Source organism: Microcaecilia unicolor, chromosome 10 (genome assembly GCF_901765095.1).
Source record: "Microcaecilia unicolor chromosome 10, aMicUni1.1, whole genome shotgun sequence".
Taxonomy (NCBI): domain Eukaryota; kingdom Metazoa; phylum Chordata; class Amphibia; order Gymnophiona; family Siphonopidae; genus Microcaecilia; species Microcaecilia unicolor.
The window spans coordinates 64,926,777-64,953,409 of NC_044040.1; the positions used below are offsets into that span (position 1 = coordinate 64,926,777).

A 26,633-nucleotide genomic window follows, 5' to 3' on the forward strand; every position below is an offset into this window, starting at 1 on the left:
AGCTGAAAAGAGACCAATCCAGATAATGGAAGATAATCAGAGCTGCATCCGACTGTCACAGAATGACAAGGTTCAGTCACGCACCAAGCACATCGCAACGAAATACCACAACGTGCGAGAGTTGGCAAAAGAAGGGGTCATCAGTCTACACTATTGTCACACCAGTGAGATGACAGCTGACATCATGACCAAACCGTTACCCAGAGAACATTTTGTGAATCTGCGTATAAAGCTTGGACTTTGTATGAATAAATAATTGCATGACAGTTATGCATGAGAAGGGGTTTGTTGGAATGTAATTGTATTTTACATGCATTGCCTGTCACCTATTATTTCTCTGTGATTACTCTGTGATCTCTGATGTGAATTACTTAGAGAGGTCACACAGCTATGCAACTTCCTGTGGGGGGTTAGATGCAGCACATGCAGCACATGGAGCACATGGAGCTCATGATCTCTCCTAACCTGAGAGGATCTATGGTGGTGTGAGCATCCATTACCATCTAAGCACATGGAAGGAGCTGATAATACAAATGTATAGTAATATGTATATATAAGCCTGTCTGATTATAATCTAACTACAAACTGTGAGTAAACAGATGTTTTGTTACTTCAACTTTAAAGTGACTCAGCAGTGAATTATTCTGGGGTGAATGAGAGAGAGATGAAGAAAGAAATTAACATTTCTAAAGCTGAAGCTGTGTGTACTAAAATCTGCTAATTATTTACTACAAATAATCCAACAAATATAGGGGTATTGGTAGGCCTTTTTCTCTTTCCTCTCAACAGGTGCAGATGCTCCTACAACTGAAGTATGACTGGAAAACATCATGCCACTTTTCTATAAAGGGTGCTTCAGGTTGAGTGCCCCTTATAGAATAGGGTGTAGTGCCAACTCCTGCATCCAGATATGAGCACCAGGGCTTACACCTGCTGAACCCAGGTGTAATTCCTGGAGCACAATTTAGGCGCACATCTGTGGTATTCTATAGCACTGCATGCAAATTTCTGGAATACGCCTGACCCGCCCATGCATGCTACAGAATTTGGGCACACAGTTAATAGAACAGCACATAGCAGTGTGTGTGCAAATCCAAATTGGTGCCGATTAATCTCAATAATTGTTAGCACCCAATTATTGATGTTAATTAGCTTAATTTAGTTGCGTGCGCATCTCAGGATCACACCCAAATTTGGGCATGCAAAGTTGAGTACCCTTTATAGAATCCAGGGGGAAATGCCTGAAGAAAAGAACCATAGAGAGGTCAAGGGTCATATGTTTACTCTTTTGCAGACGTTTTTTCCTACTGTTGTAATTCTGCTCAGAGATCAAGACATAAAGATGATGTTGGTTATTCCTTTCCCATGGTGAAGGGGAAGAAAAGACTATGATTATTCAAGCAGCTAGGTTTTGGAAAGATTTTGCATACATTTTTCTCTCTTCACATTCATAGTAACATAGTAAATGATGGCAGATAAAGACCTGAACGGTCCATCCAGTCTGCCCAACAAGATAAGCTCATTTTAACTTAGATTTTCAAATTCTGTTTCAGAAATATGTTTTGCATTAACATACATGATTAGGTTCTACTTTGTAATTTCTTTAGTTTCATTCCCAGATGACTGCTCTGGTGTGTTGTTATTGTAACCCATTTTGAACTGTAAGGCATTAGTGGAATATAAGACCAGTTTATCATCATTATTTATCATTTTCAGTTCTACTGCTTCTATTTCAATTTTATTCACACAACATTTATTGCTATTAAGAACTTGTTCTCATATCTCCAATACAGTAGAGTCTCGATTATACGACATAACCAGGATAATACGGAAAAAAATGGTAACCCCTCACAATGAACGGAAAAAATACTTTATGCATGAAGAACAGGCATAGGGTATCTTTAATTTAAAAATGTTGTTTCTTAACACTAATCAGCAATAAAATAATGAAAAAAATTGTATAGCAGGCAATTTAAGCACAAATACAGAGCAGTATACAAAGCACAGCAATTGTACGACAGGTACTGTGAACAGAAGTACTGTACAGATATAGGACCAAGTAAAGGAAACCATATTTATCTACTGCACATACAGAAATATAGACCCAAGCAGAGCCCCATTTCTCAAGCTCAGTATGTTGTCTTCTCCCATCAAAACCAGTGTGAAGCAGAAATCAATGCAGCATAACTAAAAGCCCTCTGGATCTAAGAATGAGAGTAAGAATAAAGAAAGTGCTGTAAATGTAAATGACAAACAGGTCCAGAAATTACTGCCATGCTGTACTGTACTTGTCCACTATCAGCAAGTTCCTGCTGTCATGCTGCTGGTTTTGTTCTTTCTCCATTGAATTGATGTGTGCAGGAAACTTGATTTGAATTTCATAGAGTACACCCTTGTTTACAAATCTGTTTTACATATGTGCTCCGTGAATACCTTTTGTGACCCCTGAGGCAGACGCCCTTGGGCGTCGAAACATGGACTGTGTTGTGTCCCTTGAACAATCAATAAAGTATTTTCATCAACATCATCTCCCGAGTTGGTCTAGTCCGTCGTCAGCCTCTACTTCTTGTGCACTGTGTTGATTCATCGTAGAGGTTTCTCCTGTTTTATTGCTCCTGTACTGTTATAAAAGCAAGGTCCGAGCTTAAAAGTTTTTCCATGGTTCCTTTGTTGCAAAAGCGGAGTCTCAGGTCCAAGAGTTACTGCAATGCTGTAATTCTATAAAATCAAGGTCTTAGCTTATAAGTTGTTTTTATGGTTCCCTCGCCGCACAAGCAGAGTCCCAGGTCTAAAAATTATGGTTCCCTTGCATAGCCGGTGATGAATGTGTTGGCCTCCTTCAAGTTAATTACTATATTAACAACGGAGTGTCCCAACGTTTATTTGAGGCTTTTCCTCCTTAGAAAATTCTAGTACATCGTCATTGGTAGATATCTTATATTTTTGATTGGTCCCTTGCATAGAACCATGTTCTCAAAAAAAAAATGAATGTATGAAAGCATGGTCTTCAATCAAAAAATGGTTCCCTCGCTGCAAAAGCAAGGTCCCAGATCCAAAAATTAATGCATAGAAGCATGGGCTAAAATCACAGAGAGGATGATAAATCAAGATGCATGAAGGAGTATCAGCTGCAAAGCATGGTTCCCTTGCAGAGAAGCATAATCATAAATCAAAAACATGGCTTCCTTGCAGCGCGTGAAGCCGGAAAACAGGAATAGAAGCTGCGCGTTTCTTAACTGCAACACAATCGCGTCACCGTGGGGGGGTCTGTTGGATATACTGGATGGTCGGATTAGCAGAGGTCAGATAATTCAGACTCTACTGTACCACCTTACATCCCTGACCATCATCTATTACTTTTTTGGTCTTAGGGGTTTAATTTGCATTGCATTGTGTTAACGAGATAACAAGGTTTGAAATTGTAGAAACTGCCTTATTTATTACTATGGATAGAAAGGATTTGCATGTGAGAGGCCTCTTTCCTAGAGCGTTAGGTATTCAATGTGTTCCTGTGCTAATTGGTTAGCAAGCAGCGATGTAGCTGCTCTAACCAATTAGCAGAGTTTATGCCTGCTTTTCGCTCCCAGACATGCCACCAGTGCTAAAAAATGAAAATCGATTTTCTAGCACATGGGAAGCACACGCAATCCCAAAACTACCACAGGAAGCCTGAGTGTGCCCTGCAGTAGTGGTTTTTAACCTGCTGTAATCAGCGTTAGTGCTTACCGCAGCTTAGTAAAAGGACATCTAAGCTTCCTGCTGAAAATTCACTTATATTTAGGAGTTTAAAAGTTGTGCTCCTAAGTTTAGACCTGTTATTCATTTGCCTAGATTTATGAACATAATTTAGGTGCCTAGTGCTGGAAATGAATGCTAAGCTACTTTTCCCCCCACCCTAAATCCACCCCTATTGCCATTCACTTTTTAGACTCCTAAATTTAGAGAAATCTTGAACATAAATTTAGGATCTCGGCTCTAGTAAATGTTCAAAGGGGCAAATTTAGGGGCCTAACATTCAAGGTTAGGAGCATAAGTTCTTTGATAATTGGCTAGATTCAGTAAATGCGCTTAAAAATAAGCGCTGAAAAAAAATAAACGCTCAACTCTAATTCTATAATGGGCACTTGAAGATGAGCACCCATTTTAGAATAGCGTTGCATGCCGATTTTGACGCCCAAATTTAGAAGCCAAAACATATTGATGAAACTAGGTATAATTCCCAGCACCCAATTTGGACGCACATCTCCGGAAGTCTATAACATAGCATGTAAATTTTAGGAACACCCCTGATCCACCCATATACCTCCAATGACCATACCCCCTTTTAAGTTACTCGCAATGGGATTTGAGCACACATTGTTATAGAATAGCGTGTAGCAAGATGTGCATGCAAATCCAAATTGGTGCCAATTAGTGCCGATTAGCACCAATTGCTCGCGAGTTAATTTAGTTGGGTGCACATCTTGGATCGGTGCCCAAATATCAATGCCAAGTGTTTGTGATATATGTAGAATCCGTGGAACTGTGCCTATGATGGTATGATTTCTCTTGAAATAAAGATGAACACTTGAGGGCTTTCTTCTTACATGAAATTGAACTTTATCAAGAGGCAAGAGAAATAAAATATTGTCTGTTTTGTTACAGAGGAAGGAAAAAGATATGGACCTGTCTTTGAAGAGCAGCCAATTGATACCATATATCCAGAAGAATCTTCAGAAGGGAAAGTCACAATGAACTGCAGAGCTAGAGCAAACCCTACACCTGATTACAAGTACCAGAACCACTTTCTAAAAATTGTGCTATTAGTGATTCATTTTTTTAAATTTACAAATTTCATTCATGTGTGTTAATGTATACTTTACACGTTAACATTTGCACCTGCTTCCGAGTAGGCATAAATTTCCACTGCTTCCTTTCAGGATGAAAGAAAATTGCAGACATTTCTATTCTAAGGGGTCCTTTTACTAAGACTCACTAACAGATTTGGCGTGTGCTAAACGATGATGCCCACAGGAATATAATGGGCATCTTATCGTTTAGTGCATGCTAATCATTAGCACGTGCTAAATCCATTAGCGTCCCTTAGTAAAAGGACCCCTAAAGTTTCATATGAGGATTTTGCAAGATGTGTGACACAAGGAAGTGACAGAAACAGTAAATAGCTTATATGTTTATTGACATTATTTTTATCAACGTATTGTATACATGTGTAGAAGTACCTTAGAACATCAGCTTCTTTTTAATAACATTGAGGGTAATTTTATAACAGTTAAATTTACCTCAGTTAAATTTACATTTTAGCATAAGAGTTGTGTCTGGGGGGGGGGGGGGTGGAGAGTAGGTGTGTTCTAAACTAATTGGTTAGTGCAGCTACATTGCCTCACGCTAAGTGATCAGCGCATGAACCCTTACTGCCTACATAATGAGTGGCAGTAAGGGCTCATGCATTAATTGGTTTTAATGACAACATGCTAATGGAAAAATTAGCATGTGACCAATAGTACATAAAATAGGACATTCATCCATTTTACTCTAGTGGTAAAAATGGCCTCAGTGTGCGGGAAAGACCTACATGAGGGCACGCTAAGGCCATGTTGTTTTACAGCTGTTTGGTAAAAGTTCCCCAAAGACACATAGGTGCTTCTCTGACTTTATAAAATAGGTTCAACATTCAAGGTTCAGTTTATTTGATATACCGCAAAATTATTTCAAAAGAAATCTAAATGGTTTACACAGTAAAATCTTTTATTGGTGGGTGGGGTGTAACAATTTTAAAATAAATTTGATGCAATATAAGAAACAGAAGGCAAAGAGAGGCAGGAAAGATTATAGTTTCAACAGAGATAAGCATCCAAAGGGAGAGTACAGGTGGGCAACAAAATGACTGACTCCAGAAAGCCTCTAGCGAGTTGCTGGCTAAGAAATATGGTTAGTTATATTCCAGATCTAGTGGGGAAAAGAAAGAAAAGTAATAGGGTTTAAGCTGAGACTTGAGCCTAGTAAAAGAGCCTTCAAGCCTCAAGTAAAAGGGGCGAGCATTCCAGAGATTTGGATCTGCTATGCTGAAACAAGAATTTATTAAAAAAATGGAACTGTCAAAAGACCCTGGGCAGTGGACCTCAAAGATCCTGCAGGAGAATAAGGAAAGACACTAAACAGGAAAGACTGGAGGCTGTTCTGTAAGGTGTGGTGTCTAACTCTTCCAGCAAGGGGGTGTGACCATAGGCACGTCAGGGGCGTTCTGAAAAGTTGTGTGCATAGTTATAGAATACTGCCAAGAGGAGATTCTAAAAAATCGGCGCTGATTAGAATAAGCTTAGTTGATATTTCAGTGCCTAAATCTGCGCACATCCATGTACACCAACTAAAACACGGCATAAATCCCGGCACATAGATTTTGGCACACTGGGCCATATTCTATAACTAGGTGCCTACACTTTGAAATGCCCACAAAATGCCCATTTTCCCATTTATAACCACGCCCCTTTTTGCCTGTGCTCGTTAGAAGTTTGGCACACATTATTACAGAATATATTTAGCGAGTTGTGCACCTAAATTCTAATCAGTGCCAATTAGTGCTCATTGTTGCTTGTTAAGTGCTGTTGTCAGTGCTCATTAGCTTGTTAAGCCAATTAAGTTGCATGCATTGTTATAGAATCCACGCCAATTCTGGCACCAAAATCTAAGCGCATTATATAGAATCTGGGGGCTAGAGTCTAAAAATGCAAGTAACAGAAAACCGTTCAACCCATACACAGCAAATGGTTTTCTGTTGCCTTGTCAGGACTTTGCACATAAGGGGCTAGCTAGATTTAGTAAATGATGCCCAAATTTGGGCGGCATAAATCAGTGGCCAGCGCTATTTTATAAAGGGCACTCCGGGATAAGGATGAGCGCTCTTTACAGAAAAGCGTTGGGCACGAAATTCCACGCACTGCCTTAGGCGCAAAGACTTACACCAGTTGAAACCTGGTGTAAATCCTGGCATGAAGGTTGGACGTACATCCATGGTACTCTATTACGCTGCACACAGTTTTCTGGAACAGCCCTGCCCCGCCCATGCCCCACCCAAGGCCACATCCCTTTGCATTTATATGCAGAGACACTTAGATGCTATCCTATAACTGGGTACATAAGAGTATTTTTCACGCTGATCTGCTGTTTCAGCCCTGTTTCAGCCCCTTGCATCTTTTACAATGCATTCTTCACCGAATGTTGGGCACCTAAGTAGTGCCCAATGTTATGTGTAATTGATAGAATTCCCCAGAAGATTATCAATAAAGTAATTCATTCCATATAGGTGTATCTTTCATTTTATTTATTTATTTGTTTGTTTGTTTTTTGCATTTGTAACCCACATTTTCCCACCTCTTTGCAGGCTCAATGTGGCTTACATAGTACTGTGAGGTGTTAGCCACCTCTGGTGATGAAACAAATACAGAGTGATGTTGTTACAGAACATTAGAGAATGAAGAGAAGAAGAGTGATATATTGTTAATTGCAGGTTATGGTTTCATTGTGTTGCTGAGTTCAGTTACTTAAGGTATGCCTTTTGGAACAGATCGGTCTTTAGCAGGGGCGTATCTGGAATCCGGCGGTAGGGGGGGCCACAGCCAGAGAGGGGGGGCACATTTTTGCCTCCCTCCCCCCCCGCCGCCGCCTCTCTCCACCCCCTCCCCGCCGTCAACCCTCCCCCGCTGCTTACTTTTGCTGGCGCCGAGGTCCGACCCGCAATCTCCATTTTTCGTCTTCCTCCGTGGCCATGCTTCCAGGAAGTAACGCTGCAGTGCTGATTCGTTGAATCCAGTTCGACGTCTGACGTCAGACGCCGAACTGGATTCAACGAATCAGCACTGCAGCATTACTTCCTGGAAGCATGGCCACGGAGGAAGACGAAAAACGGAGATTGCGGGTCGGACCTCGGCGCCAGCAAAAGTAAGCAGCGGGGGAGGGTTGACGGCGGGGAGGGGGGCCAGGGCGAAATCTGCGGGGGCCCAGGCCCCTGTGGCCCCACGCAGATACGCCCCTGGTCTTTAGTGATTTCCGGAAGTTGAGGTGATCCTGTGTTGTCTTTATGGCTTTCAGTAATGCGTTCCATAGTTTCGTGCTTATATAGGAGAAGCTGGATCCATAAATTGATTTTTACTTGAGTCCCTTGCAGCTAGGGTAGTGAAGATTTAGGTATGTTTGTGATGTTCTAATTGTGTTTCTAGTTGGTAGGTCTATGAGATCAGCCATATAACTTGGGGCATTGCCATAGATAATCTTGTGGACCAGGGTGCAGATTTTGAAAGTAATATGTTCTTTGATTGGGAGCCAATGCAGTTTTTCTCGTAGGGGTTTGGCGCTTTCGAATTGGGATTTACCAAATATAAGCCTGGCTGCTGTGTTTTGAGCAGTCCAATTCCTGCTTGGACTTGTCCAATTTGACTTTGTTCGTCTTTGGTTCTACCTGTCTCTCATGCTCGTCCATACATGTCTACTTTTCATAGTGCATACTTTTATATTAGGGGTATTTTACATGTGTATATGGTTGTATACATGCAAATATGTTTTTTAGAATTACCTCCAAAATCCCCACTTCCTCACTAATAGATCTGTGCAGTGAGTTGATATAAATATTCTACTGTATTTCACTTTCACTTTGAGATATTTCTACCACCAGTTATCTAAAATACCAAATGAATGAAGATCGAAAATTAAAATGGGAACACTGAACTCTATAAATTATATGCCAGTAATAATTTGTTTTGAATATGTAAGCAAAATATTTTTTTTAATCTTTGACAGGTGGAGATTAAATAACTGGGATATTGACCTGTTAAATAAACGCTACACCTTGATGGGAGGTAACCTTATCATCAACAACCCAGACAAAAGTAAAGACACTGGAAAATATGTTTGTATAGCATCAAATATCTTTGGAGCCGTCCGAAGCAATGAAGCCACTCTGAATTTTGGATGTAAGAAGTTATGAAATGGTTTAGAAACTGATAAGCAAGTCCTCTTTTGAGTAAACAATTTCAGTTATCAACGATTTGATGCATTTTCATTTATGCATCAATTTCTGTGCATGTTACTCTGTGTGGTACCACTCAAAGTTTCCAGATTGACATTGACTCAAACTAGAGAAACCAGAAAAAAACAGAAAGCCACCAGTTCAGTCCTCAAGCTGGATCTTCTGCTCTTTGAGTAGGCATGGCTGAGAATACTGTGAAGTGGGCAGTGCTTTTTCTGTTTGCTGGCAGCGTTAAATACAGATATTTAATGCTGGGCCATTTCCGGGTTTTTTGAACTGCTAAAAAGTTAACTGGCTATGCCAATATTCAGCACTAACCAGTTACCTTTTTAGCGGTTAAAGTTAGGATATATTGGCGCCTAACCGGTGAATATCGGTGCCTAACTGGATAAGTCACGCGATATAGCCGGTTATGCACTAGGCGCTAACCAGAAATATTCAGCAGAGATATCTGCCACTGAATATTAGCGGTTAGGCGGCGATTAGCTATTTAACCAGTCAGCGTCCCTGTCTGGCTGGTTAAATAGCTTTGAATAACAAGAGGAGTGTTCATGGTTCCTAGCAGGTGGGAAAAGTCATGAATATTATAAGGGTGACATCTAGTGGCCAGATTCAGTGCTCCTGATTGCCAGGTTCTAGAAGATGCCCTGGTGCTACCCTGTGTGCCAGGTTCATCATTACAGTGACAAAACCAAGAATGGGGGGAGGAGGGGGGAATATAAAAAAGGGAAAAAAATATAAAGTTAAAAAAGTTGCTTTTATGATATAATTAAATGGAAAGCACGGATCCTGCTGTTATTGCGTGTTTTTTGTTTACCTGGTAGGCAAATAATTTGTTTCTGGTTTGCTATTTAACTACAGTTAACATAGCATTTGACTTTATTGATTTTGCTTTAACTATCACTTCTTTATTGTGTATCTTCTTTGGTTAGCCTCATGCTGCATAGCATTTACTTCAAAGATTGCTTTCATTCCTCTCTTTCTGTTATATATCTCCTGGAGACAGGAGTCGATGACACAAGCTATCCTTTAGCACCTGACAGGAAAAACTCACTGAGGTCAATTTTCAGCTGTTGGCAGACCACATAACTTATAACAGATGAAAAATCCATTTTAAATTATGCAGAATTTTATCGGCAATAAATTTCCAAGTACTGCCACTGAAAATCCACGTGCTATTTGTGTATTAATATTTGGACACTTAAATTATATGCAAAACAACTTGATTTCTCGACCCTCCATGTACATTTCCCTCTGCCCAAAATCCCACCCTAAACCATATAGCAATTTACATATCCAAAATGTAAACATATGCAGGAGGGGAGGCTAAAGATTAAGATCAAAGGACTTATGCAGTTTGTAGCCACTATCAACCACATAACTTCTTGTGAATATCAACCAATTGCTTATTAGTGGGTTGGAAGAGTTTTCTGCAATATTTACTAATGTCATTAGTTACTACTACAGCAGGTAGTTTTCAAAGTCAATTTTCATGAAACTCCTCCTCCCACAGCCCCAACATGTCTTGAATTCTTTTGAATAAACAGATATGCCTATTAGACCAAACGTATGCATGTGCATCTGATTGAAAATTGATTTATATGTCCTGGAAAGCGGACTTGTTAGGGCTTCTCAAGGACCAAATTTGTAATAATCCTGCTCTATAAGAGCTGTACTATGGGACTCATTTTCAAAAGAGAAAAAAGTGTAAAAAGTGGCATAAATATCATTTGGACGTTTTTCTCTCAAAAAAGGCCAAATCAGTATTTTCGAAAACTATTTTTCAGACGTTTTTCTATTCTCAAGGGGGCATGTTAGGGGCGTGTTAAGGGCAGGATTTGGACATTCTTTAGACATTTTTCAGCAATAATGGAACAAAAGAAAACTAAAATTAAGATGTTTTGAACTAGACCTGTTTTACAATGACTACACAAAAAGGTGCCCTAAATGACCAGATGACCACTTGATGGAATCAGGATGACCCCTCCCCAATACCCCCAGTAGTCTCTGACCCCCTCCAACCCCCAAAAATGTGAATAAAAATATGACTTACCAGCCTCTATGACAGCCTCAGATGTTATAGCCAGGTCTATTAGAGCAGCAGCATGCAGGTCCCTGGAGTAGTGTAGTGGATCGGTGCAGTACACTATGGAGTGGGGGACTTGGGTTCCTATCTCTCTCTCTACCTGTCACACTTCTGGTGGAAACCATGACTCCTCCCAAAGACACTAAAACCCACATATAGATGATCCCTTCACCCATAAGGGCTATTGTAGTGATGTACAGTGGGGGACAGTGGATTTTGGGTGGATTTTGTAGGGCTCGGGGGACAAGATAAGGGAGCAAAGTGAGATGTGTACCTGGGACCATTTTTATGAATTTATTATTTATAGCATTTATACCCCGCTCTTTCCCGCTCGATAGCAGGTTCAGTGCGGCTTACAAGGTATGGTACAAAGTATCACAGAGAAGTGCACAGAATTGCCTCCTAGGGTGCCCCATTGCTCTCTTGTGATGTCTGGGGGACTAGTCTGCTAAAAATGCTGTTTCCTACATCCCAATGATTTGATTTTCAACATTTTGCACATACTCATTTTTTTCAAAAATGGACCAAAAAACAAAACATCAAAAGCACAAAATCTTTTTCGAAATAGTATTTTTTTTAAAAAAGATGTTTTTCTTTTTTGAAAATGACCTTGGTTCCTATTTGGATTTTGGATGTTTTGTGCAAAACATCCAAAGTCGGACTTAGATTTCATATCGAAAATGCCCCTCCACGTGTATCAAGTTTTTGAGTGCAGCACAGATTTTTATAAACTATGATTTTCAACTGAGGAAAACATGCATGATTTCTATACCAGTCTGGGATGCAGTACAGGAAAACAATTGCTCATCTCTTTCAATGTTCTCAAATTTGTGACTAGATCTTGATCCATTTCCCACGGAAGAGCGGTATGAAGTCAAAGTAAAGGAAGGAATTGGAGCTGTGCTTTTGTGTGATCCCCCTCTCCACTTTCCAGGTACTAAAATGATTTTGTAATTGTTGAACATCAGACCTTCACTGTCTACTAGAAACAATAATTGTTGAGACCTTCAGTAAGAGCTTGCAACTGCACATCTGGATTTATGGTAAAATTATTGTAGACTCTTCTGTAAAATGCTCAGCAGGGCCAGCTTAAGGCAGGAAGCAGGTGAGGCCCTGGCTCTTGGTGTCCGAGCTCAAAGGCTCCAAAAGCCTGCCTCACTGGCTCAGCCATCACAGCAGCTAGAAAATGCTGCTCTGCTCTCACTGATATGCAGTGACAATCCTAGGTTGGCTGCCACCCGAGGCGGATTGCCGCTGTGCACCCCCCCCCCCCCCGGGTGCAGGATGATACCTACTCTCTGCACCCCTCCAGCAGCGTGCACCCAGGGCGGACTGCCCCCACCGCCCCGCCCTCAGTACACCACTGCTGATATGCTTTTTTTCCCTGTGCTGCTGTTGGTGTAATTACAGGTTTAAACACATGCCGACAGGTGGGTGGGTGGGCAGAGATTTGGCTGGAAGGGCGCTGATGTGGATGAACAGGTGCACGGGTGGGCAGGGAGTTGGCTGAAATTGCTAATGTAGGCTGGCAGGTGGGCCAGTAGGGGGTTAGCTGGCTAGAAGGGAACTGATGTGGGTAGTGAGGGAGAGCTGATGTGGATGGGGGTATCAAAAGCAAAAGTTGGTTCAAAGCCCAAAGTTGCGCTAATATCCAGTTATTGCAGTTAAATGGCTTTGATTATAACAGGAGTGTCCAACATAGGCCCTCGTCAGGTGGGGTTTTCAGGATTTCCCCAATGAATATGCATGAGATCTATTTGCATACAATGTAGGCAGTGCATGCAAATAGATCTCATGCATATTCATTTGGGGAAATCCTGACAATCCGACTAGACAACCCTGGATTAGAAGTTGCATGTGCATCTGACTGCGTGCTATTCTACATGGATCGGCGCCCAACTTTTCTAGCAAATATCTGGAAAGGGGGAGTGGCTGGTAGGCATATTGAGGGCATTCCAAAAAATTGTGTATGGAATTTAATTGGGCCCAGGCATTTACACCTGGTTTCAGCAGGTGTAAGATCTAGAAGTAAGGTGCAGAATCTGCGCCTAAGCTATATAAGGTGTGTTCTCTTTATAGAATAGAGCTTAGCTCTGAATTTATTCAGCACCCAAGTTTCGGTGCCTCTGGGCAAGTCACTTAACCCTCCATTGTCCCAGGTACAAATAAGTACCTGTATATAATAAGTAAACCGCTTTGAATGTAGTTGGAAAAACCACATAAAGGCGGTATATTAAGTCCCATTCCCTTTCCCATTTACAGAATTTCCCCCTAAATTTTTATCCACATCAGTTCCAAAAGTAGCTACTAGTGTCGATCTAGTAGATATGAGATGCGTTGCACCTGGTTAATTCTGATACTATGGCTATTTCTAAAGTGTATTATGTTTCCTCTGTTACTAATTTACTTAATGGCCAACCAGGTAAAGCTCAGGAGAGTGAGAATCCTTCTATAGCTAATTTAACAGATTTCTTGTAATCTTCACAGGAACTCATATCTACTAGATCCCTTGCATGTGTAGGAATTTGATATCAGTGTGGTTAGTAGTAGAAAAGTATTACAGCTTGATTTAGAGGTAAATCTCAGGCTGTACATAGTGATTAGTCTTTTCTGCGGTTATTAATTTGTAAAATACCTTGCATGTGTTGAGAAGGAGTCTTGATGTCTTTATCAAAGACTTAGTTATCTGAACCTGCCTTCTCCGATATCTCTTTGCTTTGTGAATGATTTACAATGGCAAATCCATACGATAAAATACCCACAAGGTTTGTGAAGAATGATTCTGTAAGGACATGCTTAAATTGTCTTTTCTTTTTTTGTTACATTTGTACCCCGCGCTTTCCCACTCATGGTAGGCTCAATGTGGCTTACATATTACATACAGGTACTTATTTGTACCTGGGGAAGTGGAGGGTTAAGTGACTTACCCAGAGTCACAAGGAGCTGCCTGTGCCTGAAGTGGGAATTGAACTCAGTTCCCCAGGACCAGAGTCCACCACCCTAGCCACTAGGCCACTCCTCCACTTCAAAACCCATAATTATAGAAACATGCTGGCAAATGAAGCTTATATCATAAAAACTAACATGAAGCTGCCATTTAACAGTAGATTACTTCAATTTGAGAAATAAACCTGCAGAAATATATAATTCAAGTACCATAAAAGAATTAGTTCCATTTCATGACACAGTGCAGAGGGAAAACTTCAATATGACATATATCCAGAGTTATGTATGCCATATCAATTTGGCTCATGGGATAAAATGTTTCAACTTGTCTAATTCTAATTTTATGGAAATTAAGATCTTTTAGTATGTGATGGGACATTAAATAGTAAACAACATTTTATGCTACAGTATTTCTATCACATTTTATAATTATGTTTTAAATACTCATCTGCTCTGATTAAACTCAGTTGCCTGGGTGAAATAGATTTTTTGCTTAATAAAAAAATGGTATGAGGTAGCAATTACTTATACAGAGTGGGACAATATTCAGACCGTGGGAGTTAGCCTGGCTAACTCCTGTGGTTGGCACTAATGCCAGATATTCAATACCAGGCTGTTTCCGGTGACCGGTATTGAATATTCAATTTATTTTTGGCCGGTTTGAACTTGACCGACAAGCTGATATTAGGCACTAGAGGGTTAAGTTCAAACCGGCCAAAGAAGTGCCAGTTATATGCTCGGCCAAAGATGGCCGCCAAACCCATGCTAAAAATCGGCAAACCGGCTGTCCACTAGCCAGCTATCTCCTGCTGAATATCGTCGGATAGCTGGCTATGTTTCATTTAACCAGCCAGATGCTGTTCCTGGCCGGTTAAATGGTTTTGAATATCGGGGGGAGTGTTTATAAAGTTTTAAAACTCAAATGCACTCTGCACAAGTTGTAGATTAAGGGGTTTTCTACTAAGCCGCGGTAACAAATGGCCTTAGTTCTCCCTTATATGAGCCATTCCCCATGTGTTGATGCCATTTTTACTGCGACCATACCCCCCCCCCCCCATTTTCAATTTATTTCTTTAATGGTTGCGTGCTAATGTTTCCATTAGTGTGTGGCCACTTTTAGAAATAACCACAGGAGTACTCACCGCCACCTATTTTGTGATAATGTACATGCAGTAACTAGTTAGCGCAGGATAGCCCACTCTCTGTTCCTGACATGTTCCTCAAAAAATAAAAAAGAAAGTTTGCATTCAGTTAGTTGGAATGCATTATTTATTTATTTCCACACATTTGATATACTGGTAGGCCTGCACTTAGGCATAAAGGACTAGATTCTATATATCACACCGAAAAAATCATCACTGGAAAAAATCTACACCTAAATTTATAGAATATGCCTAAATTTAGTCACAGGCAGTTACGGCAAGTAAAACTTGGTGTAAATTCTGACGCCTAAATTAGGTGAGGACCAGGTATATTCTGTAATAGCACACATAGATTTTAGAAATGCCCATGACCCGCCCATTCCACACCATGGCCATGCCCCCTTTTCAACTATCGACTTAGAATTTATGCACATCACATTACAGAATACACTTAGACAGTTGTTTGCGTAAATTCTAATTAATGGCAATTAGTGTCAGTACTTGCTTGTTAATTGGCAATTATTGGCACTGACTGGCTTGTTAACTAATTAAGTTTCATGCACAAATCCAGAATATAACTGGATTTGTGTGTGCAACTTGAGTCCTGCTATATAGATTCTGGGGAAAAGTGGTTGACAATTAAAATGTAAAAACAGAAGTACAAGAGAGAGAACAGAATAATAAAAGACGGGAGAAGGGGATAAGAGCTGATAGAGAAGACAGAAGCGTGTCTTGCATTTTGGAGTCTGTTTAATAAGCAGTGTTAAATGTTTAAGGTGGCTTTAAATGCATGCTAACAGCATGGCACCACATTTATTAATTTTTATTTTACTTATTTCCAATGCTTGATATACCGCAAAGGGTCCAATGAGGTGACTATGCAGTTTACAACAACTAAAATTGATGGGGGAGTGACCCAAGAGGGAGGGGGAAACAATTAGGAAGAAGCAGAACCAAATGCTTCACAGAAAAGATGGATCTTGAGCAGGGATTTGAACTTGGTGAGGTGGAAGGGCAGTCGAAATGGTGGGACTGAGAAAATTAAAAGCAGTTTCCCTGGAGATGGTCAGGCATAAAGAGGGGAGGGAGGGAGGGAGGGGACTGAATGCAGGTTGGCACTGATAGAGAGGAGGCAGTATGGAGAGGTGTAGGGAATTATACAGAATAGAGATAAGCAGGAGAAGACAGGAGATGACCTTTCAAAACAAGGGATAAGATCTTGAATTTCACAAGTGCTGAGACTGGAAGCCATTAATAGTTAACAGTACACGATAGCTGGTAACGCTTGCTAATTGCCATGGAAGATAATTCTAAAACAAGGTCCCTACTACGGCATTGGTTATGGCCATTTGAACCCTATTTTATTAAGCGGGTGCTCAAAGGCCTGCCACCATTCTGTGTTTCCTTTCAATGCAGGCTTGGTTTGGGCAGAGAATGGGGGAAGGGCGGAAGCACGGGGTGAAAGCAAGAGGGGGAGATGCTGTACATTTTGGAGGTAGAGAATGAGAAAGATGTTGAATACCTAGGAATATAAGGAAATAGATGAACACTTATCTATTGGACATCCTGGTTATAACATCAAAAAAACCTGTCCGTGTCACAGCCATTTTTGAACAGTAAAAACATTGGGGTTTCCTGTTCGAAAATATGTGAGAGTGTCCAGAATGAACAGTCATTTTCCAAAATAAAACATCCAAATTATGATCGCCAAAAAACATGGGCAAGGATGTCTGTCTGGCAGCATTTGTAAAAAAAATGGCAACACGTATGTCCCTGCAGAGCAGAGGGGCAGCCTACTGGTCAGCATATTGAACTTTAATCCAGGGCACCTACGTTCATATTGCACTGCAACTCTGTTATTTTAAATGACGAGCCCTCCAGAGACAGGGAAATACCTACTGTATCTGAATATGGGGTGTAAAAGAGGTAAGGTAGGTTTATTGATAAAGACAGTTAGGATTTAAAAAAGCAATCAGAGGAGTAGCCTAGTGATTAGTTCAGTTGACTTTGAGCCTGGGGAACTGGGTTCAATTCCCTCTACAGCTCTGGGCAAATCACAACCCTCCATTGCCCCAGGAACATATAAGTACCAGGTAAACCACTTTGAATGTAGTTGCAAAAAAAAAAAAAATAGACAGTATATCAAGTCCCATTATCCCCATAGTTTATTTAAAATTTGAACCACAGTATATAGCCTAGTTCAGTCTTTATTCCCACCCATCTTCCCCATCTCCCACCCACCCCTAGCACATTTCTTCATTTAGGGGCCCTTTTACTAAGTCACGTAGGCACCTACGCACGCCAGTTTGGAGTCAGTGCCCAGCTACCACGTGGCCCATGCAGTAATTTCATTTGAGCATCCACTACGTGCACCAGAAAATATATTTATTTTCTGGCGCATGGTGAAAATCAGGCGGAAACTCTGATTTGATGCACGTAGGCGATTACCGCACATTTAACGTGAGAGAACTTACCACTAAGTCAGTGGCTGGCGGTAAGGTCTCACCCAAAATGGATGGGCGGCAATTTTTATTTTACTGCACATCCATTTTTGGCAAAAATTTTAAAAGACATTTTATGCAGGCGTGCTGAAAAATGGTTCTGTGTGCCCCCCAAACCCGTGCCTACACTATCACAGGCCATTTTTCAGTGCACCTTAGTAAAAGGATCCCTTATAGCCTTAAGCTATAGTCAGTTATTCTAATTAGGATAGCAAGGGGGTTTTCATTAGAGTTTTAATTACATTTAATTACTTTCTGAGAAGCAAACACTAAATAAATCACACAATATGCCATATATTCTTAAGGTTCTTTACATTAATCTAATATCTCTAGTCCTTAAGAAGTTTAGACAACACAATAATACTAAGATGCAGACAGCAGTCCAACAGCAAGAGGGGTGCTATCCAGTCTTTTGCATTGAGTGTCATATGTATGATAATCTTCCAGTTGGTGAGAGGTTATATGTGTGTGCTTAATGCAAAGAGCTCCTAGGTCTCAGAGAACAAGTCCATTCTTATGAGGCTAGAGTAGCAAACTTGGAGTTGCTGAGGGAGACCTAGAAGTATATAGAGGAGGCCTACAGTCTTGTAAGCCCCTGTGCTGCCTTGGAGGAGGGAGGTCTCCTAGCAGGAAAGCATCACCCTGATGAAGTAGGAAGTAATCCTGTAGCCAAGACCTGCCCACCAAGGGATTCAGTATCCTCTCACACTGAGAATGTGTCTCCAGGAGCTTCTACCCAGGAGGGAAAGGTTAGGATGGCTGTTATAGTAGGTGATTCCACATTAGGCATGTAGATAGCTGGGTGGCAGGTGGGCTTGGGGATTACCTGGTCACTTGCTTGCCTGGTGCTAAGGTGGCAGACATCACATATCACCTAGATAAGATTTTAGATAGTGCTGGAGAAGAGCCTGCTGTCTTGGTACCTGAGAGGGAGGTTCTGAAAACTGAAATCCAGGTCCTCCACAGTAGCATTTTCGGAAATGCCCCCCATTGTACTCGCAAATTCCTAGAGGCAGGCAGAGCTCCGCAGTCTGAATTTGTGGTTGAGATGATGGTGCAAGGATGATGGATAGATTTGTTAGGAACTGGATAACATTCTGGGGATGGGGGAGCCTGTTCTGAAAGGAGGGGCTCCACCTTAACCAGGATGGAACCAGGCTTCTGGCACTAACATTTAAAAAAGTGCAGCCTTTAAATGAAAATGGGGGGGGGGAGGGGATGGGGAAGAAAACAGTTACCCAGGAGTGCATGGTTTGGTGGAGTATCCTCAAAGGATACTATTGAAAAAGGATCCTTAGGGAATCCCAAGAGAGAGGTTTCAATAATAGTGAGAGAAAGCCGGGAGAGATTAATGGGAGAACAGAGTAAAAGATGCAAATTATAAGTAACTTTTTTCATTCTAGAGATTGCTGCCTAATGGTTGTAGAATTAGTAGGTAGTGGGGATGATTGTATAAAAGGTTCTCAAGTGTAAAACCCTTTTACCCCAGCAGTTACACGAGTAAAAGTTTAGCAGGTGACAAGAAGATATATACTTTGCATGTAGGAGTGTTCAGGGGTGGAGTTTAGGTAGTTGCATGGGCAGTCATGAATTAGGTATATTGTTTATAAAAGACATTCCCCCCTGTTTACAAAGCTGCGCTAGCAACTGCCGGTGCAGTAATGCCGACACAGCCCATTCACTTTGAATGGGCTGTGTTGGCATTGCTGCGTGGCAACTGCTAGTGCAGGATTGTAAACTGGAGAGATTGTAAGTAGCAAACTGTGGAGCCCTTTTACTAAACTGCATTAAGGTCTATCATGCTCTTAACGTGGGAAAAAGGCATACCACAAAACGCGTTAAAGCATTTTGTGGTAATTGTAGACTACCATGGACTTTCCACCTGGATCGGTAGCACCTTTTCTCCATTATCTCTATCTTTATATCAGGGCTCTCCATCTACTACTCAGGTGCATCAGTGGCTATGAAAGCAAATTAAATGTTATGAATTATTAGGAAAGGAATGGAGAACAAAATTGAGAATATTATAATGCCTTAGTATTGCTCCATGGTGCGACTGCACATCGAATATTGTGTGCAATTTTGGTCACCGTATCTCAAAAAAGATATAGCAGAATTAGAAAAGGTACAGAGAAGGGTGACCAAAATGATAACGGGGATGGGATGACGTTTCTATAAGGAAAGGTTAAAGAGGCTAGGACTGTTCAGCTTGAGAAGAGCTAGCTGAGGTGAGATATGATAGAGGTCTATAAAATAATGAGTGGAGTGGAATGGGTAGATGTGAATCGCTTGTTTACTCTTTCCAAATATAGAAGGACTAGGGGGCACACAATTAATCTACTAAGTAGTAAATTTAAAACAAACCAGAGAAAATATTTCTTCATTCAACATATAACTAAACACAGGAATTTCTTGCCAGTGAATGTGGCGAAAGCAGTTTGCTTAGCAGAGTTTAAAAAAGGTTTGGATAATTTTCTAAAAGACAAGTCCATAAGCCAGAGTGGCCTAGTGGTTAGGGTGGTGGACTCTGGTCCTGGGGAACTGAGTTCAATTCCCACTTCAGGCACAGGCAGCTCCTTGTGACTCTGGGAAAGTCACTTAACCCTCCATTTCCCCAGGTACAAATAAGTGCCTGTATACGTAAGCTGCATTGAGCCTGCCATGAGTGGGAAAGTGCGGGGTACAAATGTAACAAAAAAAAAAAAGTCATTATTAAGATGGACTTGGGAAAGTCTACTACTTTTTTCTAGGATAAGCAGCATAAAATCTGTTTTACTCTGTTGGTTATTGCCAGGTACTTTGTGGCCTGGATTGAGCACCATTGGAAACAGGACACTGGCCTTGATGGATTTTTGGTCTGTCTTAGTATGGCAAGACTTATGTTCTTATGTTCTAACATAGGGCCCTGTTTACTAAGATGTGCTAGTGTTTTTAGCGCAAGCTAAACACTAGAGACACACACCCATATATTCCTATGGACTTCTCTAGTATTAGCACACGATAACTTTCAGAGTGCAGCTTAGTAAACAGGTCTCATAATGTAGCTGTCAATCAGAGTGCTTCATTTATTTAATTCACATTTTAATGGATTACTAACATGATACAATCCAAGAAAATATAAAAAGAAAAAACAATAAAAAAGTTGTACGTTAAACTGCATTCCACTTCACGTCATGGGGAACAACTGACCATCAGCTACGGAGTTGATTGACTCATCAAGCAACCTGAGGCATATAACATAAATCTGACCTTCTTATACTTTCTCCTTGCACTGAAAAAAAGAAGACTAGACATATCTCCTAAGTCTGGAAATGGATTTAACTTGAGGAGTAGGGAAAGGTTATTATTGAACTTTCCTTCTACAAAAAATGTAAATTGCAAATCAGTTTGGGAGTAATCTTTTATTTTTCAGTGTTAAAATCTAGAATAGCATCCCAACTCAACTTCGACATATTACATCTTATATTTTATTTAGAAAGGTTCTTAAAGCCTACCTGTTTTCAAAGCAAAGATTGTAATAAATTTTAGTTGAATTATATAATTATACTTTTGTCTGCTAGACAGGGATGATATTATATTAGGTTAAATAGGCAATTACATTACTGTTTTATTGTAAATCCCTTCTCTTATAAGAAGCTATTATTGATTGTAATCTGCCTCGTAGCCTTGGGTTAAGAGTGGAATAGAAATCAATTAATACAATACAATACAAGTAACAGACATTTGAGGAAAATAAAATCGTCAACTGAGTAGGATCCCAGTAAACAAAATGATGTCCTTCCAACATGACCAGACATATATAAGGAACTTTTTTAAAAAATGAAACCCCCAGAGCCAAAATATGAGACTTTTGTACAAAGAAAGCTTTTATACATAATTGAGTTGGTCAGGTCTGGAAATATATTAAGTTTTTGACCACAAAAAGGAGCAAGGTTCTTAGCAAAATCTAATTTTAGAATAAATTTCTTCTCATTCTCAAATTGTTAAGAAGCTACAGAGTGCTGTAATATTATTGAAGGGGGGCAGACTCAAGAAAAATGTCAGGAAGTATTTTTTCATGGAGAGAGTGGTGGATGCTTGGAGAACTCTTTTATTTATAGAGACGAAAATCAATAGACAACCGTACATTAAAAATACATAAATACAAATCAGCCCACTATATACATATTCACAAGTCCCCCCCCTACCCGGGAACCCTAATAAAACCAATACCCACCTGAAACCAAAAAATCATGACAGTTTTAACTTAACATGCTTCCACCAAATAAAAAATTTACCAATCCCTACCTCCGCCCTTTCCCACCGTGCTACCTCCTGGACCGCCCTTACTATATCCCAACTGACCCCCTCAACAGACCTGTACTCCTGACGCAGGGAAACCCCGCAGCGCGCCATCCAAAGACAGAACCTGACAATAACAGAGATCAGAAACCCCGTTACCGGCTCCAGCTGCCCTTTCCCCTGCTGTCTCCCATAAACCCAATCCGCGTAGGTGTAAGATCGAAAACTGGGAATTTGTAACAGAGAAGCCACTCTGTCACACACCTGAATGGAAAAAGGGCATTCCTTTAAAAAATGGTTCATGGTTTCTTCCTTTCCAACACATTCCCCCCTCGGACAGTCACGGTCCTTCATGTTCCTGTCCTTCAGATTTCCCCTTACATATAGCTTTCCATGCAAGGACAGCCAAGCAATGTCCCTGTACTTGTGTGGGATCCTTTCTGATGACACCAACCGCAAACCCCGCTCCAATACCGGCCCAGGAGCATCCCTAAGTACCAGTGGAGAGGAAAATCTCTGAGTGCGCACCCTTTCCACCCAAACCTCCCTCCTCCCTTCCTTTATTTCCTCTACCATAACACCCCACAACCGTACTAACTTGACCAGGGTCCGATAATACCCTACCCCCTCCGGAAAGCCTTTCCTCAAAACCCTCACCCTCCCCCCTCCCAGCCAGGGGACCCAATATTCCTTCCACCACTGAATAACACTCTCTGCCCACCCCGGGGGTTCTTGATCTACTGCCCGACCCAAATTAAATTGAAGAAACAAAGAACTGAAAACTAACACTGGGTTAACCATACCTACCCCTCCCTCATTCCTTGGCAAGTATGTGATGTTTCTTTTGACTGGGTTCATCCGGTTACCCCATAGCATTTGAAAAAACACACTGTAAAGTGCCGTGTAACAACGCTCTGGTAACAGACAGATGTAACTTAAAAATAAAAACATTGGCACTACATGGGATTTGATCAAACGAACCCGATCTGCCATCGACATCCTCCAGCCCTTCCACCTCTCTACCTTTGCCCTTGCCTCTTCAATCTTCTGATTCCAATTAATCAATCCATAGTCCCCTGCCTCAAACTGTATCCCCAGAACCCTTATCCTCTCTGTAGCCTGTGGGAACCCACCCTCCAATTCAAACCTTGCCCCTGCCGGTCCCACCCATAAGCTTTTACATTTCTGATAATTCACCCGCGATCCTGACGCCTGCGAATACCTTGAAATCATCCCTTGCAATTTCCTGCCTTCTGTCTTATCTGCTACCCAGACCGTAATATCGTCCGCATAGGCCACCACCCGTAGTTGCTTCCCCTTGCTCACCTCCACTCCTTGCAATCCCTCTTCACCATTCAACTCCAAACGCCGCACAAATGGGTCAATGGCAAAGGTATACAGCAGAGAGCTCAAGGGGCACCCTTGTCGCACTCCTGCCGTAATCCCAAATCCTTCCCCTTCCAGCCATTCACCAATGGAAAACACCGCACATTGGTATACAATAACCGAAGCTGTTCTACCCATCCCCTTGGAAACCCATAATGAATTAACACCTCCCATAAAAAATCCCACTGTACCCTATCGAAGGCTTTGTCCTGGTCCAGGGCTACCAGTAACCGCCCTTTCTGATCCTCCCGACTGCGCTCCAGACCCTCCCGTACCCATGCCACTGCCTCCAACACCCCCCTGCCCGGAACCCCACAACCTTGTGAGATCGCCAGCACCCCCCCAGATACCTGTCTCATCCGAGCTAAGAGCATATGCGCAAAAACCTTCCGGTCGCTATTTAACAATGCTATAGGCCGCCAATTAGCCATAAGCCGAGAATCTTTGCCTTTACTAAGGAGAACCAGTGCTGACTCTGAAAAAGACTTTGGCAAGGAACCCGTTCTCCGTGCCACCTCCCAGACCTCCAACAAAATTGGAGCCAGCTGGTGTTTGAACGCCTGATAAAACTCCGCTGGGAGCCCATCAGGTCCCGGCGAGGTCCTGCTCCGCAAGGCCCCAATGGCCTCCTCCACTTCCTGCAACGTCCAGGGCTGTTCCAGAACCTGGAGATGAGGCCCCCAGTTTCCCACCCCCGGGGTCCCTTCTACATACTTCTTCATGACCTCCTTGTCCAAATTCTGATCAGAAAAAAACTGCTCAAAATGATCTTCCACCACCCCCAGGATCCCTTCCCTTGAATCTCTGATGACCCCCCTTTCATCCTTTAACCCCTCTATTATCCTATGTTCCCTTCTCTCCTTGCAGCATACGAAAGGATCCGGGCTCAACAGTTTCCCGCTCAACAGTTTCCCAAAATCCCTTTCGTACACCAAAGAGGCGTACCTGTTATATTGCACCTTCTCCATTTCTGACTGCACCACCTCTATATCCTCCCTCCTCCCCCCTCTAGAAATTAAATTATCTCTCCTCTTCTTCAATGCCATCCCTAACCGGGTTACCTCCCGTCCCTCCCGTCTCGCCTGACGTATGAAAAAGACCTTCGTGCGCCGTTTCACTTCCTCCCACCAATCCCCTGGAGATGAAAAAATACCCTGTAAAGACGATTGATCTATCAGAAACTCCAAAAATTCCCTCTGTACCGGCCCCTCCCTTAGCCATTTTAAATTTAGTCTCCACATACCCCTTCCTGACCTGTGAATTCCCGCACCCCCTAACTTAATTAACACCAACTTGTGATCTGAAAAATCCACCTCCACCAGTCTAGGCCCCTGCCCACATGCCCCTCCCCGAACCAAAAACCTATCTATCCTACTTCTACAACTACCCCTGGAAAACGTAAAACCCTCCCTTCCTGCAAAATGTTCCAAAAACACGTCCACCAACCCTGCTCCCTTCATGATCCCTGCCAACCTCACCCCATCATAACGCACCTGTGCTGACCTACCCCCACTATCTTCTTTCCTCAGGATCGTATTAAAATCCCCTCCCCACACCAACTGACGGGACGTATACAGATATGGCCTGATTTTCCCGAACAACAGTGACCTCCCCCTCTTACTCTGGGGCCCATAGATATTAATAATTCTTAAAGCCACCCCGTGCAATAATACATCCACCACCAAACACCTCCCTACCCCTAACTCCACCACCCGTTGAATTACCACCTTATGTGTCTTGAACAAAATACCTACCCCCCCATACCTTTCCCCTGCCAGCCCCCAAACTGAAGGACCCCATCTCCATGCCTGTTTCGCCTGCCTGACAGCATCCAATGTCTGCAATCTCGTCTCCTGAATCAAGAAACAATCTGCCTGTATAGCAGAGAGGCCATCGAAGGCCACACATCTCGCCCTCTGGGAGGAGACACTGGCCACATTAAGCGTGGCAAAGAATAACAGCACTCCCGCCATCACCTCTATCTAGAGAAACGCCTCCCCTGCACAGACTTCTTCCTCCCTTCCTTCTGCTCTAACCTGCCACCTAAATCCTGTACCTTACCATCCCCCACATCTTCCTCCTCCGCCCAGTCCCTCACTCCAAATTCAAAAATCCCCTCTTTCCTTCCCCCCTCCCCCCTTATTTTCTTCCTCCCCTTCTTCTTCTTCTCCTCACCTACAACCCCCCCTCCCCCTAAGGCACAACCATCTCCCCGCTCCCCCTCCTCCACACCCTCCTCCCCCTCTCTCTCGTCCTCCGACCCTTCCCCCCCCTTATCTACTGCTTGAAAAACACTATTTCTTCCAGATTTCCTCTTCCCCCCTTCTCCCCTTCCTATACCCCCTTCCCCCTCCACACTCTCAACTTCCATATCCCCCCCTCTTCCAAGCAACCCTCCTCCATCCTAACCTTTCCCCCCTTCTTCCTACCCCTCACCTTTCCCCCTCCCTCCCTCACTGCCTCCTGCCTGCTTCCTTCCCCCTCCTGCCATCCTCTATTATCCCCTCTTCCCTCCTCTACTATCTCCTCCTCCCTTCCTTCTATTTCCAAACCCCTAAATTTATTCCCAACCTCTATCCCTTGCCCTAACCCCCTCCCAGCAGCTACCCGCATCCCCATCCCCCTCCCCTTTCCTCCCTTTTGTTTCTTTGAGACCCGTAACCATCCTTCGTCCTCACCCTCCTGCCTCTGAGCTACCCCCCGTTTCTCCCCCCCCTGACTTGTCAACTCTTCCTCCACACCATCCGTACCCTGGACCCCTGTCCCTCCTCTCCCCTCCCCCCCTCCTGCATTTGACTATCCCTTCCCGTGCCATCCTCTCCCCCATTATGAGAAGCCTGCGGACAATCTCTAAATGCGTGCCCCAGACCCCCACAAAGATTGCATCTAATGGAGGTACAATCCTCCGTGGAATGCTCCTTGGCCCCACATTTTGCACACTGCATTACTGGGCAGGACATGCTAAAGTGCCGAAAGGACCCACACTTAAAACACTGCCTCGGCTGTCCTTTATAGAAGCACAAAATTCTGTCCCTCCCTATGAACGCCGCTGAGGGAATGTGCTGTATCACCTGGCCCACTTGATTTAATTTAACCAAAGCCCCCCATCCACCCGCCCATACCCTACTGGGGTCCGGGAGTTTAGTCAATGGAGTTCTCAACTCTGCATACCTCTGTAACCAGAAAGCCAGGTCTGCCCCTGAAATGGACTCGTTCCGCACCAACAGAGTCACCTGCACCAGGTCAGGTCTGCTGATCGGGACCACTTTATA

The 26,633-nt window shown here is 42.5% G+C and overlaps 1 protein-coding gene across 1 annotated transcript in view; it reads left to right on the forward strand.

Moving 5' to 3' along the window:
• The window catches only part of CNTN1 (contactin 1), a 317,283-nt gene that overhangs the window by 112,218 nt on the left and 178,432 nt on the right, over positions 1-26,633 (forward strand). The window contains exons 3-5 of the mRNA XM_030216174.1: positions 4,645-4,771; positions 8,791-8,963; positions 11,944-12,039. Of these exons, the coding sequence (XP_030072034.1) occupies positions 4,645-4,771; positions 8,791-8,963; positions 11,944-12,039 (396 nt within the window). The remainder of the gene's footprint in view (positions 1-4,644; positions 4,772-8,790; positions 8,964-11,943; positions 12,040-26,633) is intronic.